Source organism: Vicia villosa, linkage group LG4, assembly GCF_029867415.1.
Source record: "Vicia villosa cultivar HV-30 ecotype Madison, WI linkage group LG4, Vvil1.0, whole genome shotgun sequence".
Taxonomy (NCBI): domain Eukaryota; kingdom Viridiplantae; phylum Streptophyta; class Magnoliopsida; order Fabales; family Fabaceae; genus Vicia; species Vicia villosa.
The window spans coordinates 130,854,136-130,870,737 of NC_081183.1; the positions used below are offsets into that span (position 1 = coordinate 130,854,136).

The following is a 16,602-nucleotide window of genomic DNA, read 5'->3' on the forward strand; positions in this document are numbered from 1 at the left end:
CTTCTAATCGGTTAGGAAAACTTGTCAATCGATTAGATTGCTTTAAAATGTTTTTATTGGAAATTCATTTTATCCAGAAACAAGTTTTGACACACCTCTCCCCCCACCCCCAACCCACACACACACTGACACACTCTCTCTCTAAATTTTTATTTAACTTTCTCTCACTAATGTTTTAGCTTAAGTGCTTTTTTGAGAAAATTCCTTTTGTGAGTGAGGATACAATTCTAAATCTAAAAAGGGTAGAATTGTAAATTCACTAAGAAAATCTTTTGTATACGCCTTGGTTGAATATTATCCATTTAAAAATTTATCTGGGTTAGAAGATAAACCCGTTAAAAGCTTTGGTTTGGGATTATGTAATTCAGTTCCGGTTTACGTTCGAGATTAGCCCATTATAAAATCTCATTGGTTCAAGCTCATCCTAGTATCAAAAGCTTGGTAGGTTCTTGGTAAGTCTGGTATTAAAACCAAGATAGGTTGAAGTTCAACCTAATATTAAAAGCTTCATAGGCTCGAGATCAGCTCGGTTTTAAAATTTCACATGTTATTGATTATCCCGTGTAAAATCAAGGTTTTGAGCTCAAGGTATCAAAAAATATAATATTAGACCATATTGTTACAAAACGTATCTTGTATTTGATATAGATACGATGTCAAATAATTAATTATACACATTATCATTATGATAATATTATGTCATAAATCACCATTTATTCACAATATAATATAAATAACAAAGTAACAATCATTTCCATAATAGAATAACATATTCTATTACAAATGTTTCTATAGGTGGGGGTGGGGGGGACTACACAGTCCACCTTTGCCACCCCATATCCATCCCTGACCCATTACACTCCCCAGATATTTCCTCAAAAGAAATAGAAAAAAACCTGTCGATAAAAACAATTTGGTGTAGGTTTAACCACGTCTACTAATATCATGCCACCTTTCATGATGCTCTAATAAATTATTACTCCAACTATAACATATTCTTTCCCTCTAAGATTCACTACTAATCCTATACTATGCTATCTATCTTTCTTTCCTCTATTGTGGTCCTATATAAATACATATCTATGCCTTCAAGTTTAATACTCAAAACAACCATACAAACAACAACAACAAAAAAAACTATATACCAACCACTTTGTGAAAATGGCACCTCAAGTAGACCTTTCTATTGCTAAGATTGGATATGAGATTGAAAAATTATTTGGAAGACAGAAAAGTTTTGGCAGTAATACTAATCCACCAGCAACTCAAAATCTCTGTCAGTACAAATTTTATCCAAGCTATGGAGCTACTACTATTACCAAAAATGTAGAAGAACTCACTTGCAATGAAGCTGCTGCAAAGTTCATACCAGAAAAAAGAGCAGATCAGTTGCATGCTAAAGGTTTGGTCGGACGATGATCACGATGATGATCGAAGACTAGGCTTAGAACTCTTCTTTAGTAGTGTAACTTTTTTTTCCTTTTTTTTGAGGTTTGGAAGTTAATGGTTTACTAATTTAGAAATCGTCTTCGGCAGTAAACTTTATATATTTCTGCTCGTAGTTCTAAATTGCGGTCTGTAACTGTAACTGTAATCTCGGTTGTGTGATATAAGAGTTTTCGAGGTTCGCAACGATATCACAATATCAAAGTTTGCAGTGTTATCATAACCATAATTTCGAATCATGTATGCTATTGCTAACTCTTGTAGTATATGAAATACATTTGTGTAAGTCAGCTCGAAGATTAACATGAATTTGTCGAAGGTCTTCTGCAGCTTGAACCGTGTGTTTGGATTGGTGGAATAAGATGGAATGAAACCGAATAAAATGAATAGTCTAGTTAAAATTTAAAATTGATTTTAACTTGTGCTGTTTCATTCAAATTATGTGTAAAGAGCTAATATGTACTATCTGCTATAAGCACTTTTTTGTCCTAATATTCATAACTGCTTTTCTGGTGTGATTTCTGTGTTGTAGTATATTACAAACTTTTTACATATCAAGGCTTTAAAGTTTGAAATAATGAATGAATTTCCAAAGCTCATTTGTGATCTTGTATAAAATTTAATTAAATTTTACAAATTGGATTAAATTTTTAGGTTTCTAACTTGCATCACCGCAGGCATGTTAACTCGATTACTACGATTGACAATACTAAGGATCGTGACGCGATTTTTGCGATGATTTAAAACCATGATTAGTCATGTTGAGTACTTGAATTCATGAAGTTGGTGTCAAATTAGTCCTATCTAAAAACTGAATTGAGATTAAATTTTTCTTTAAGACTTAACACATTAAAATATATTCCTAAAGAAAATGATATGTGTAGAATAATTTGATAGAAAGAGACAGATAAAATATGAAAATATTCTCTGCTAATTTCAGAAAGCCATGGATAGAATAATTCAGGTATTGTGGTGACAGCATATTATTTTTCCACCATAAGTGTGAATGGTGGGACAAGTTTTACATTTTTATTTTATCCTTTATTCTAATGGAATTTGGTAGCTAGAGAAAATATAGGAGAAGATATTGGAAGAGCAAGAATTTAGGACTTAAAATAAATAGTAAAATTTTTAGATTAACCACAGATTTTGATGCTAAAAAATAGAAATCAATGTTAACCATTTATTTTACCATAAAAGATTATATATGAAATACACACATGCAGAAAAAAAAGGGATCATTTTAATTCTTCATCACTTTTTCTCCTAAATATTTTTTCTGTAAAAATAAAAAGTAAAAAAAATTTTAAAAATTATTTTGGTATTGAGATTCAATGGCCACTGCAAAAAAAGTTTCTGTTTTAATTTTATGGTTTGCATTAGTTTGTAATTATGTTGATGCTGCTGGTCCAAGAAAAAGGCCTGTTGTTGGTCCTGATATCTACAAAGGTAAAAATGTGGCCAAAGATGCTCTTGCTCCTGGTGAAAAAGTTGTTAATATTATGAGTTTTGGAGCAAAACCAGGTGGAAAATTTGATTGCACTGAGGTAGATTATGCAATATAATTATTATATATTTTGGTTAATTATTCGGCTAATCATGTTGAGTTATGCTTTGAATAAGAATATTTGCAGATAGTGTTTTTATTATTCTCTGTTGATAAATTTGAAACTTTAGAAAAATTGACATTTAATTTATTCTTTGGTATATAGGTAAATTTTTGTTAATGCTGTGTTCAAATAATTGATTTGAGATAGTTTGATTTGAATATAAAATTTTTCTTTGGTCATTGGTGATATTATATAGACAAAAACTTCATGATTAGACTAATTTTTGAATCATGGAATCAAATTCTGTTAGATTGAAACTTCAAAATTTGAATTCGGAGAAAATGTAGACGACGAAACTGATATTCATAGGCCTTTCTTTTCATATTGTCAAAGGTTGCTAGAGGATAATATACCTTGAGTGTTCGACAAGTTTTCTAGAGATTAGTCTCTGCTAAACAGCGTTGGAAATTCCTTACAGATATTACGGGGCAATATATCAAACCCGAAATTACCAATCAAAACACAATACATAGGAAAAAAATCAACTGAACGAGTCTTGCATGACCACACGATGTTTTCACAAACGAAATATATGGAATGCAGACACTTTAATTTGAATGTATGTTGAATATTTGATTCGTGTTGATGACAGATACAATATTGACTTATGTGATTGCAATCAATCATTTTTTATTTTCTTGCTCGGTTTTCGAATCTATGTTACTGTTTCATAGGATATAACCAAACAAAAACATTTAAGAAAAGCATTGAAACATAACCGGGCCTTATTTCGTTACGTGCAGGCTTTCATGGACGCATGGAGAACGGCCTGCCATTCCAACGTACAATCCAGGCTTCTAGTCCCTCAAGGCGTATTCCTTGTTTCAACAATGTTCTTCGCAGGGCCATGTCAAAATCCCGGGCCCATAACATTTCAAGTCGTAGGCACAATTTTAGCCACAGCAGACATTAGCGAGTACGTGAATGGCGAATGGCTCATGTTTCGCGACATAGCAGGCATTAAACTTATCGGCGGAGGTACCTTCGATGGACAAGGTGCATCTGCATGGAAATTTGCTCTAGATTGTGAAGCTGATCCAACTACCGAATGTGTTAGGTCTCCTAGTAGCATTTATTTCAATAACGTTACAAACGGAATTATTCAGAACATAAAATCGGTAAATCCAAAAGGGTTTCACTTTTTTGTTACCAACTCCGCAAACATTAGACTTCGATTACTTAAGCTCACCGCACCAGACACTAGCCCAAATACCGACGGTCTTCATGTAAGTCATTCGATAAACGTGAAAATATCAAGAAGTACTATTGAAACGGGAGATGATTGCGTCTCCATGATTCAAGGAGTTAACAATGTAAGCATCAAACGAATCAAATGTGGTCCAGGACACGGTATCAGGTAATAATCTAAATCACTACCTACATTTTTATTGAATAACTCAACTCAAGTATCTGGTCGATATATAAACCAGATAGGCTGATACATCTATCATAAACTATTCAATAAATTTAAAAAGAGAATATTTGCTTACAGTATTGGAAGTCTCGGAAAATATCCAGATGAACTAGAGGTGAGAGGTGTTCGAGTAATGAGGAGCACATTAGTCGGCACAGACAACGGCCTAAGAATCAAAACATGGCCAGATAAGTATCGAGGAGCAGCATCACAAATCACTTTCAGCAACATCACTATGGAAAATGTTAAAAACCCTATCATCATTGACCAAGAGTATGAATGTAAACCAAACTGCCAAAAAAAGGTTTGTACATACATACAAACATATCTTCATTCTTTAAAGCAAAGCATAGTAAATTTTAGACAATAACTCAATATTCTTGTTGTTTTTTCTTCTATGCAGCCTTCACTTGTAAGAATAAGCGATATAATTTTCAAAAATATAAAAGGAACAACAACTAGTCCAATTGCAGTGGATATGAGATGTAGCAAGCAATTTCCTTGCCAAAATGTTAGACTTCAAAACATAGACCTTACACTTGGTGCAACTCCTGCTGGCTCTAGATGTAACAATATCAAACCTATCTATGTTGGCTTGCAAAAACCACCACCATGTCCATAGGTCACCATTTTTCTACCACAAAATATGAGACTCTCATAATTAGAGACTCTCATGAATTATAGAACTTAAATAGTTTATTTTATTTTTAGTTAGTTTTAAATAATTTTTAAGTAGTTTATTTTGCTGGAACACTTATTAAGCAAAGTCTGATAGGTCTAGAAAATTTTCTTTTTAAACAAATTATCTACTGTATTGTAACACAACTTTGAAATATTTATAAAATATTTTTATATAGTCTTTTCCATTTTGGGGTCTCACTTGTGCATAAACCTTGGCCACTTGCTAATATTTTTTTTCACATTAGTTTCCAATCTCCTTTGCCCAGTTTTTTTTGTCATTTTCTAACACTAATTTTAAAATATTTTTATATAGTCTGTGTGATCAAAATCACATTTTAAAATACTAATTTTTTTGGATTTTTTGATCGACTCTCATTTTGTCGCAAGTAACATAGTTGGATATTTATAGGAGTTTTCGTGTGCACTTCTTTAGTATATATAGCATCAACAACAATTTGCATTGCTATTGGTTTTGTTTCATTGTTTGTTGGGTAAAACCTAATCACAAAAGAACAATATTAATGAATAAGTCAATAATGAATAAGTGTGGAAATGTAGAAAGAGTGAGAGAATTAGAGAGATTGGGGAGAAAATAGTAATATTATCATTAACAATCTACATTGGAATATTTATACACAATTGCACAACTGTCCAGCTAATTAATTAAATAAAAAAAATTTAACAAGGTGTAACCGGTTACTTCGCGCTCGTGGCCAGTTACAAGTCGCTACTGACTTGGGTGGAAATCGGTTACATTAAAGTGGTAAATGATTACAAGACGCTTCAGTTTGATTTTGAACAAGATGGTTATCAGTTACATGTCCAAAATAACTAGTTTCTATTTGAATTATTTTTTTCAACACACCACCTTAATTCATGTTTTTCATACTCATGTGTTTCTTCAATCTATTGAACACTTCAATTGACACACTCTGTAGATTAGTAAATCGGCCACCTGTTCTACACTTTTCTAATACGCCAACTTCAATTTTTCTTCACTCACAAGCTCTCTCAAGTAGTTAAATTCCATCTCTACATACTTGCTTCTCTCATGTGCAATGAGATTCTTAGCAAGGTTTATAGCGAAAACGTTGTCTATCATTAAAGTCACGACTTCATTCTTTTTCGCTGCACAACTCCCTCATCAAATTCATCAACCAAGCACTTTGACATGCACACATAGACGCTACAATGCAATTAGCCTCGCACGAAGAGAGAGTCGCAATTGGTTCCTTCTTAGAACAACAAGATATTGGTGTTTCTCCATACATAAAGATGTATCCAGTTGTGGAATTTGTGTCATCTTTATCTCCAAGTTAGTTTAAGTCGATATAAACAAGTAATTTGCAACTTTTAACTCTGTGCTTTGCGAGAAACGAAATTCTGCAGTCAATCAAACCTTTGACGTATCTCTGAGTTCTCTAGAATGCTTCCTAGTGTGGTGCCTTTGACTTCCCCGTAAATTTTCTCACTATGCCCATACTATACGCTGAGTCTGGTCTTGTATTGCACAAGTATCGCAATGATCCAATCAGCCTCTTGTACCGTGTTGGATTAATATCCTTCTCATCTTCATTCTTTGACAGGTGCAACCTTATTTCTGCAGGGGTAATGACCACATTACAGTGCTCCATTTCAAACTTCTTCAATATCACAAGTGCATACCTCCTTTGATGCATGAACAATCTCTTTATGAACTTGCGAAACTCAATGTCAAGGAATTATATCATAAGACCAAGATCAGTCATCTCAAAAATCCTTCACTAAATCAGCCTTGTATTCGGTAATGTAACATTCATTGTTGCCCGTAATAATTAAATCATCAACATAGATACATATGATGACCACTCATTTACTTGTATCCTTCTTCACAAAGACTCCATAATCGGATACACATTTATCAAATCATATATGTTGTACCCCAATTTTTGATCCTAAGATCCCACCTCATTTGCATTAAATCTCAAAGAGTGTGATCATCATTATCATCATTCATAATCATTCATGAATTATTTTCTAACAAAAAATATACAAAAAAGATTGTGTTTGTTTGTTGCTTGTTTCACAAGATATGTGATTTGTCAAGGAGTTCAGGCAAATTAGGGTTTTGTGACTCACAAAGGGACTCAAATCCTCTCATATGCTCAAATGATTTCCCTCATCAATGTCCAAGCCCAGGTATGGTTCAAATCAAGTCCAACAACTTTCAAATTCATTTGGTACACAACTAGGATTTTGACCTAATTGTCTAGAAAGTTGACATTCGATACACAACTTTCTAATTCATTTGGTACACAACTAAGAAACTATTTTTGTGCTCCAAAGGCTGAATTGAAGGGGAAGTTACGATCTACAACTTTGTCCTTGTGAAGGAACCTCCAAAAAGTGGAAGGATTTTAAGTTATGGAGCCATAAAGTTATTAACTTTTTCAAAGTCTTAGAAAATTTCACAAGGAGGATTTACTTCCAAAAAGTGCCCAACTTTGAAGCCAATCTCCATCAAGATCCCTTGAGAATTTGAGGAAACTCCAAACACTAATGTTGTAAAGGATGTTTAAAGCTTTTCAAAAAATACAATAACTCCTCCATAGCATTTTTGAGCAAGGAGAATCAAAGAGATGAAGTTAGGCATCTATGCTTGAATTATAGGTCCATTTTTGTGATCAACCAAGTTGCAAGTTCATTCAAATCTGTAAGATCTTTGTGTTAGAGGTCCAATAACTTGTAACTGTCCCTCTAATCTGAAGATTACACAAACTTTAGAACCATTGTCCAAGTGTTTTGACTAATATCCATTGAATCATGCCATTTCAAGACTAAAGGCACCATTGCCATTTTAGAAAAGAAGCTTTAATCACACAAAAATTGTCTTGAGCATCTACAATGTTTGTTCTGCATACAAAAGCATCTCAAACCTAACAAGCAACCATCTCAGATGCAGAAGAGCCTCCCTATGTTCTTGACTAAAGCTTGCAAAGTACATTAAAACCTTAACTTCAAGCTTTTTTCACAAAGAAGCAAAGCGACACCATTTGAATTTGGTACAACCATTTGCTTTGATTCCCCCTACCAAAAACCAAAAATCCTCCCTATAAATAGAGGGCCTTGACTCTTGAATCAAACACACAGAAAATCCCAAAGTCACTCCCCCACTTGAAAGCTCCAAAACTCCTACTTGCACAAACTTGTGATTTTTGAGTTTCAAGCAATCTCTGTGTCAAGTAACCACTCAAACACTTTCTGTACATAATATAGAAGTTGTCCAAACACTCATATCCCATATGTAATCACTTTAAACCTAATTTTCATTTTCACTTCAAGCATTTGCAACGTGATTCGGGAGGGAGAATTTAGGCTACTTCAAGGTGATATAAGCATTCAGTTAGCATCACTAAGTTCCAAAGAAGTTGTCCAGATCATCAAAGCTCATTTGGAAGTGTTCTAAATCACCTTTCAATTTTTATCTGTAGAGGTAAGTTTTCCAAACTTGAACTCTTTCATTTCTGAATCATTTTTGAATAAAACTCGATTCTATCTTGTTTAGAATATGTGAGGATCAAAAGCCCTCAATTAGTTGTTATTGATTATTTCTATACATCATTTAACTTTGATTTTAATTTTTTGGGTTCGTACGGTTTTTGAGAAATTTGTCAGATATAGTTAAAATAAATTTATGTTTGATACATTCCTAGAGTCGTGTTGAAAAATTACACAAAGTTTCGTGTTTATACTTTTTGAAATGATTGAGTTTTGGGAAGGATCGTTTTCTGAAAATCATGAGTCCAAGGCTGAAGACGAATTTCTTCATGGATTTGTTTTATTTTATATTTATTGTAAGGCATATAAGTATTGGATGAGAGAGTATCACTGCTCGTCAAGAAGAGCGTGTATTATAAGGGAGGGCGTATCTCAGGGAAAAAATTTAGGTCTTTTGTATTTAATTCTCTTATATCCCGTTGATGAAAAGATTGAAATATTTATATCTTCTGATAGAAGAAAATTAAATAGGGATAGCAGTCATACCCCTATATTTTTCCTAAAGATCAAGCAATGTTTCCAAATTAGGGTTTTGATCCTCAAAGCCAAAATTCTGGTAAACTCTTGGTCAAATGGGCTTTTATTCAAGGTATGACCTATAATCTTAGTCCATTATCATGTTAAGCTTCATTCAACCTTATTTGATCAAGAGAATGTCAAGTTTGGTGGCTATTTGTATAAGGGATTCAAGATTTGTTCATGGCCTATTTCCATGTCTTTTCCATGCATTTCATCAAGCAATCATCAAGATTAATTCAAGACCAATCTATTCTCATTCATGTGGGGTTCATTTGGAATGCAAGAAAACGTCAAAAATCTCAAGTTGGTACAACTTTGTTTGACCTAAAATCAAAGTTGGCACACCCTTTGGTACAAAAGGCACAACTTTCCCAATTTTCAACATTTATGGGTGCTTCTTGAGGCAAAATATCCTTCTTGATCTCCTCTAAAACTTTCATTTAAAGGTCAAACATGAGTTCAACCTCTAAGCTTCTCAAATTTTAGATTGCATTTCATGTCATTTTTGCATAAAACTAGGTCCATTACATGGTCGACCTAATGCCCACCCTGATTTGAATTGGTTCTTTTTTCATTGTGTTATACTCCATGAAAGGATCATTTGGCTCAAAGAAAATCAGAAAATGCAAGCACCAATTTCATTTGGCCTAGGCATGATCATGGGTGCATGGACTATGCTTTACACCGTGACCTATAATCTTGTAATCATGTGAAATCCAATGTGGGACCACCCAAATCATATGAAAAATTTCTCCTTACCGCAAAACATGTTTCACCATAATGCAAAACGACTTGAAGAGCACCAAAACTCACACATTTTGTGCCATTTTTCACACGGTTGCAATTGGAAAATTCTAGAGTTGGTTCACACATTTGGGATTTGCATATCACACGTATATGATCTCATTTAATTCCCTATATATAGAGAGGGGTATTTTTACTTTTTTTGCAAGTTTTAGAAAGCCACATAAACTCTGCCTCCATTTCAACTTCAAATATTTTTCCATAAAGCTTTATTGTGTTCATCTGAAGCTAACTGAAGCATTACACAAGCTTGAAACTAACTAGAACCTTCAACTCGATTCCACCATCTTTAGACCTTGAAGCTTACTTTAGAAAGATAATTACGAGTTCCTATTCCACTCAAACGAGTTACCACTCTCTTCGTCTTGTTCCACTAATAAAAAGCTCTTACTTAACTGGAATTTATTCATTGTATTCATTATTTAATTATACTTTGAAATTTTTAGGGTTCTTCCGTTGTTCAACAAATTCTCTTTGCTCAGATCAAATAAGTTTTTCTTGTATAAAGAGACATGAACGATGATATTAGTTGAAGCTCAACCATGTGTTGTTGGAGCTTAAAACAACTAGTTTATGATTCTGAAAAATCACATGGGCGAAGGTTGAAGATGATGTGATTCGCGCGCTTTAGAGGGAAATTTGAATCCTCTAACCAATCAGTGCGTGACACTTCAACTATTTGTTGCCATTTTATTTTATTTTATTAACTATTTTATTTTCTTTTATTTCAAACATTTATTAAAATAGCTCTTAAATGCTTTTTCACTCCTTTTTTTGCATAATTCCTTAAAAATATTTTATATCATATATGATTTTTTTAGAATTTAAAAATGATTTTTAATATTGTTTGTTATTTTTCTTTTATTTTCTTTTTTATTCATTTTAAACAATTTATTTATCCCTCTTTTTAAAACATGTTTTATTCCAACTTTTGATGTCTCAATACTTATAGTATTTGTGATTTTTTTTCAAATTTTTTGGGATATTTATTTGATGTTTTGGTACCTCTTTTGTATTTTTCTTTTTTATTTTTATATTAAAACCATTTTAAAAACCTTTTATTGATTTCTTTATTATTTTAATATGTTTTTCTTCTTACTTTTGGTTGACTTGGTCAATTTTGGTTGATTAAGGTTTCATCTTGTTCAATTGATTTTGTATTGGTGCTTGATGAACTTTCATCATTTCAAATATACCATTAAATAATCATTTGATAATTTTTGGTACTTTGGATTGATGATAAGTTTGTCTCAAGGTATCATGAAGAAAGTTGATTGAAGTAATGATCTCATCTCCTTTGCCTCAATGCTTGATCAGTTCTCCATTCTCTTCTTCATCTCTTTATTTTTTTGCTGTTTTGACTTGTACTAATTTATTTTAGGAGAATGATTTCCATCATTTCTCTAACAAATATGGTACATAAATTTCTATTGACCGACCTCATATAGGTGTTACTTCTACATAAGCACACTTACGATTGCTTAACATAGCACTAAATTGTCTCGAATTGGTTGATTGATCATTAATAACTAACATTAACATATAATTGTGCTAACTTTACTTTTATGCACTTTATCTTTTAATGTCCTTTACTTTAATCTCATTTATCACTTTTTAATTTCTATTTCTTGTCATTATGTTTATGCTTCTTGTCTTTATTGGTTTATTATTGGTTTATCAAAAGACCAAAAACATCTAAATATGACAAAACCCTAAAAAACTCTTAATAATTTTGTGTGGACTTGATGTTACTATCACATGCTTTAGGAGTTTGGAATTTTGAAATTAGGTTATACTTTTCCTTTGCACGGAGGTTGTTGTATCTGAAACCTTGAGAATTCATCTGGACCTTGGACTTTCATATGAGAACTTGGCCATTTGTCTTGCTAAACAATTGAACTTTTAACTTGAAATTCATCTAAAACCTTGTGATCTTAATGTACATCTGATACACTTGTGGTCTTGAATTTCATCTGATACTTTGTTCATTTAGGACTTTAGGATTCATCTGATCATATTGCTTTTTTTGCTTGCTTATTGCATCTTATGGCTAAGCTCCAAAGAGAAAGGAATGCTTATTTTGACTAATGTTAAATGCTTGCTCCATCTCGTGGTTAGTTCACTTGTACACACAAAGAATTTCTCTTGGGCTACCTTACAGTGAGACCTTTTATTTCATTCTTTAGAATCGTCTCTTCATCTCTTCTCCATTCTTCAATTTTCAAAACTTCTCTCTTTTTTCAAAACCTTCTGGTTTTCAAACTTCAAACTTTTCATAATAAACCTTGACTTTGTAAAGTGACGTCAAAGTCTTTTCTCAATAAATGCAAACATACTTAAGCATATTCAAATACTTAAAAAAAATCTAAAAGAGACAAACATCATCAAACTTTCTTTTTTGTGATGTTGTGCACTTTTTCTTTTAAAACATTTTCATAAAGGAAGAACGTTAGTAAAATTCTTACAGTGATGCAAACTCTAAGCCCCTAAGAGTTGAGGTTGCAGTTGTTGATATTATCCACTTGAATGTGAGACATGCTTGTTGATTAAATCCAAGTAAAGCCCTCCATATCAGGATGATGCAAATACAAACTCCATGATACGTGTGGATGGTAATTCATTACAGATGGTCTGACCTCCATATTGCACATAATGGATACATAAGCACAAGATGTGATGTCTTGCAGAGCATACAAAAAATAGTAAAAAAAACTTCTTTTTTCATAACTCCAATCTTTTTGCATACTTCAATCCCTTAGCCTAAAAACACATACTTTTAAAAGGTTCTTGTGGAATACCACATATTTAAAGGGTGTTAATATCTTCCCCTTGCATAACTAACCCTCGTATCCAGGTCTTTTTTTTGTTGAGTTTATTGATATATTTTCTCTTTCCTCTGGAAATAATCAAGTTCGGTGGCGACTCTTGCCTTGCGAGTTAAGTTAATCAATAGCTTAATTAATCTCAATTTTTCCTCCGCGACATGTTCTACGATTAGTTTAAAAAAAAAAATCTCTTTGAACACCCTGATGTTTTTCTTTCATAATAAAACCATTATTATTACCTTGCCCTCTCACATCATCAATATTATAATCAAGAGCCTTTAAAACATTTAGTAAATCATTATAAAGTTCTAACATGGATGTATCATCAACTTTTAAAAATTTAAAAAAGAACTCCTTAATATTTATTTTATTATTTGACATATTCACACAGCAAATTATAAGAGTCATTTGTTCTTGATGACTCATATCAAGAGTACAATCAAGAATTATCAAAAAAATTATTTTTCCTCTTTAATGATCTTAATGATTTTGAGCTTCTGAGCTTGTAACAATTTGTGACAAAAGAAAAATAATTTCATTTTAAGCTTGATTAATGTACAAGATAATGGTAATGAATTTCATGATCATGAATGCGTCTTGAATGCGTCTTATGTAACGCCCCGATTATTTAATTATTTATTTAATCAGATATCCTTATTTTATTTTCGGAATCTATCGGTTGAGAATTATTTTGTGGAGAATAAGTATTGATGTTGGTGTTATTTTAAGAAGCGTATTTGAATTTATTAAGTTAAAAGTCGGATTTTAGTCGGACGGTCTAAGAATAATATTAAGACTAATATTATTTACAAGTCGGAATTATTATATCGACGGAATATTATTAAAAGTGATATATTGGTTATTTCGGATTAATTATCTTATTGGGCCTAAGTTGGTTTGTGAAAAATAGTGTGAAGGCTAAGCCCAATTGCAAAGAATAAAATTAGGGTTTTAGAGATGGAAGAGTAGTGTTGTCATTTGGGGAAAATCAAGTTGTGAAGAGAAGGAGGCAAGTCTTGGAGAAGATGAACAAAGCTTAGAAACTTCCATCCATGGTGCCAAAATGGAGACCCATTGAGTTGCTTCAATTGATAAGGTAAGGGTGGGGTTCTCTTCCTATAATGGGTCTATAAGCAATTGTATATTGGGGATTAGGGATTTATATTATTGCAATTGCTGTGTTAAATTGTTGCTGGAAATTAGGAACCTATGAGATATTTTTTCTGTTAATTGATGTTGCTGTTGTTTGATGTTGCCGTGTTAAGTTACTTATGGAAATTGAAAACCTTGGAATCCTATGTTTAACTGTCGTTTCTGCTTGTTGGTGTTGCATCAATGTTGATGCTGTTTGTGTTGTTATTCGCGAGCATTGATATATGTATATATTATATGACGGACGACGGCCTCATGCCACGACGGACGGCGGACTCATGCCGCGACGGGCGTCAAGCCAATGATGACGAGCGGCATAAGTTCTTTTTATTTCGTTTCAGCTTGTTTCATTTTGAATGGTTTGGTTAATTACTAGTATTTGGTTAATTACTAGTATAATAATATCATTATTTTAATAACATAAAGTATAATATTGTTTAATTATATAATAATAGGTTTGTTAATTTAGCAGACTGAGAATAATTAGTAGAATTGTTTAACAAATGCAAAAACAGTCTCGTTTGATCGAAATAGCCAAATTAAGCGATATAATTAGTTGTCCGGAATTTGATGAAAATTTACGTGGTAGCTAAGTTTAATTAGTACATTAATGTGGTGGTGTTATTTTGTCGAAAATTGTGATATTAATCGTGAAGGATAGAAAAACACTTAGAAAGGGGGGGATTGAATAAGTGTGACTTTAAATCTTGGACGATAAAAATAAATTGCACAATTATTTTTATCCTGGTTCGCTGTTAACGAAGCTACTCCAGTCCACCCCCGCAGAGATGATTTACCTCAACCTGAGGATTTAATCCACTAATCGCACGGATTACAATGGTTTTCCACTTAGTCCACGACTAAGTCTTCTAGAGTATTCTGATCACAACTTGATCACTCCAGGAACAACTGCTTAGACAACTTCTAAGACTTTTCTAGAGTCTACTGATCAACCTGATCACTCTAGTTACAAACTGCTCAGCCAACTGCTAAGACTTCCTAGAGTATACTGATCACACGATCACTCTAGTTCCTTACAACTTAATGTAATCTATTCAAGAGTTTACAAATGCTTCTTAAAAGCTATAATCACAAACTGTGATATTTCTCTTATCGTTTAAGCTTAATCTCACTAAGATATTACAACAGCAATGTAGTGAGTTGATGAAGATTCTGAGCTTTGATTGAATAGCGTTTCAGCAAGTTTATTTTCGTTCAGAGTTATTAAGAATTGGTAACCTTGCTTCTCATCAGAACTTCATATTTATAGGCGTTGAGAAGATGACCGTTGAGTGCATTTAATGCTTTGCGTGTTCCGTACAGCATTGCATTTAATGTTATACGCTTTTGTCAACTACCTCGAGCCTTGTTCACGCTGTGTCTACTGACGTTGCCTTTAGTAGCTTTAACGTTCCTTTTGTCAGTCAGCGTAGTCTGCCACCTGTACTTCCTTCTGATCTGATGTTTGTGAATACGACGTTTGAATATCATCAGAGTCAAAACAGCTTGGTGCATAGCATCTTCTGATCTTCTGATCTTGAAGTGCTTCTGTTGCGTGATACCATCTTCTGATCTTCAGTGCTTCTGATCTCATGTTCTTCTGATGCCATGTTCTGATTCTGCTTCGACCATCTTCTGATGTCTTGCCAGACCATGTTCTGATGTTGCATGCTGAACCATTTGAGACACAACTTCTGAGCGCTGAATTATGCGTACTCTTTATATATATTTCCTGAAAGGGAAATTGCATTGGATTAGAGTACCATATTATCTTAAGCAAAATTCATATTATTGTTATCATCAAAACTAAGATAATTGATAAGAACAAATCTTGTTCTAACAATCTCCCCCTTTTTGATGATGACAAAAACATATATAAATGATATGAATTTGCGATCAGAAAGAGTAGACGGCAAAAGACAAATTACACAGCTATAGCATAAGCATATGAATATGTCTCCCCCTGAGATTAACAATCTCCCCCTGAGATAAATAATCTCCCCCTGAAATAAATACTCGAAGAACTTTGATAAAAGACTTCCCTGATTATTTCGGTAGAGACGATCATATAAGCTTCTGCCTTCAGAGAATTCATAGCTTCTGACTTCTGCTTCCATTGGACAGCTTCAGAACTTGAATTTCTTTAGATCCTTAGAACACTCACAGCTTCTGATTCCTGCTTCCATCGTGGACAGCTTCAGAACTTGAATTTCTTTGATCTTCAGAACATTCACAGCTTCTGACTTCTGCTTCCATTCAGGACAGCTTCAGAACTTGAATTTCTTTGATCTTCAGAACATTCACAGCTTCTGATTTCTGCTTCCATTCAGGACAGCTTCAGAACTTGAGTTTTCTGGATCTTTTAGAACATTCACATCTTCTGATTTCTGCTTCCCTCGGATAGCTTCAGAACTTTGAATGTCTACCAATCATCACTTCATGCTAGATTTGTATCAGAACATTGTTGAATGTACCAGAGCATCATCAGAGCATCTCTACATCCTGAAATGTTACAGAACAAAAACTAAACGACAAAAGTCAGCATGAACGAGTTAGAACATAAAATGTATGTTTGAACACATTATATGTATCAGAGCCATATAGGCTGGAATAA

At 33.1% G+C, this 16,602-nt stretch overlaps 1 protein-coding gene across 1 annotated transcript; it reads left to right on the plus strand.

Annotated features, from left to right (window-relative positions):
• The first annotated feature begins 2,692 nt into the window (after window positions 1-2,692).
• Window positions 2,693-5,336, plus strand: LOC131599676 (polygalacturonase-like). The gene is made up of 4 exons (XM_058871960.1): window positions 2,693-2,993; window positions 3,800-4,413; window positions 4,549-4,774; window positions 4,874-5,336. Exons 1-4 carry the CDS (start codon window positions 2,781-2,783, stop codon window positions 5,090-5,092), a joined length of 1,272 nt encoding a protein of 423 aa, XP_058727943.1. The 5' UTR covers window positions 2,693-2,780; the 3' UTR covers window positions 5,093-5,336.
• The last annotated feature ends 11,266 nt before the right edge of the window (window positions 5,337-16,602 follow it).

Excerpts from the sequence above, each read along its gene's own strand:
- LOC131599676 (XM_058871960.1), top strand. The coding sequence starts at position 2,781 with ATGGCCACTGCAAAAAAAGTTTCTGTTTTAATTTTATGGTTTGCATTA. Across the intron at positions 2,994-3,799 it reads GAAAATTTGATTGCACTGAG|GCTTTCATGGACGCATGGAG; the intron begins GTAGATTATGCA and ends CGTTACGTGCAG. Across the intron at positions 4,775-4,873 it reads AACCAAACTGCCAAAAAAAG|CCTTCACTTGTAAGAATAAG; the intron begins GTTTGTACATAC and ends TCTTCTATGCAG.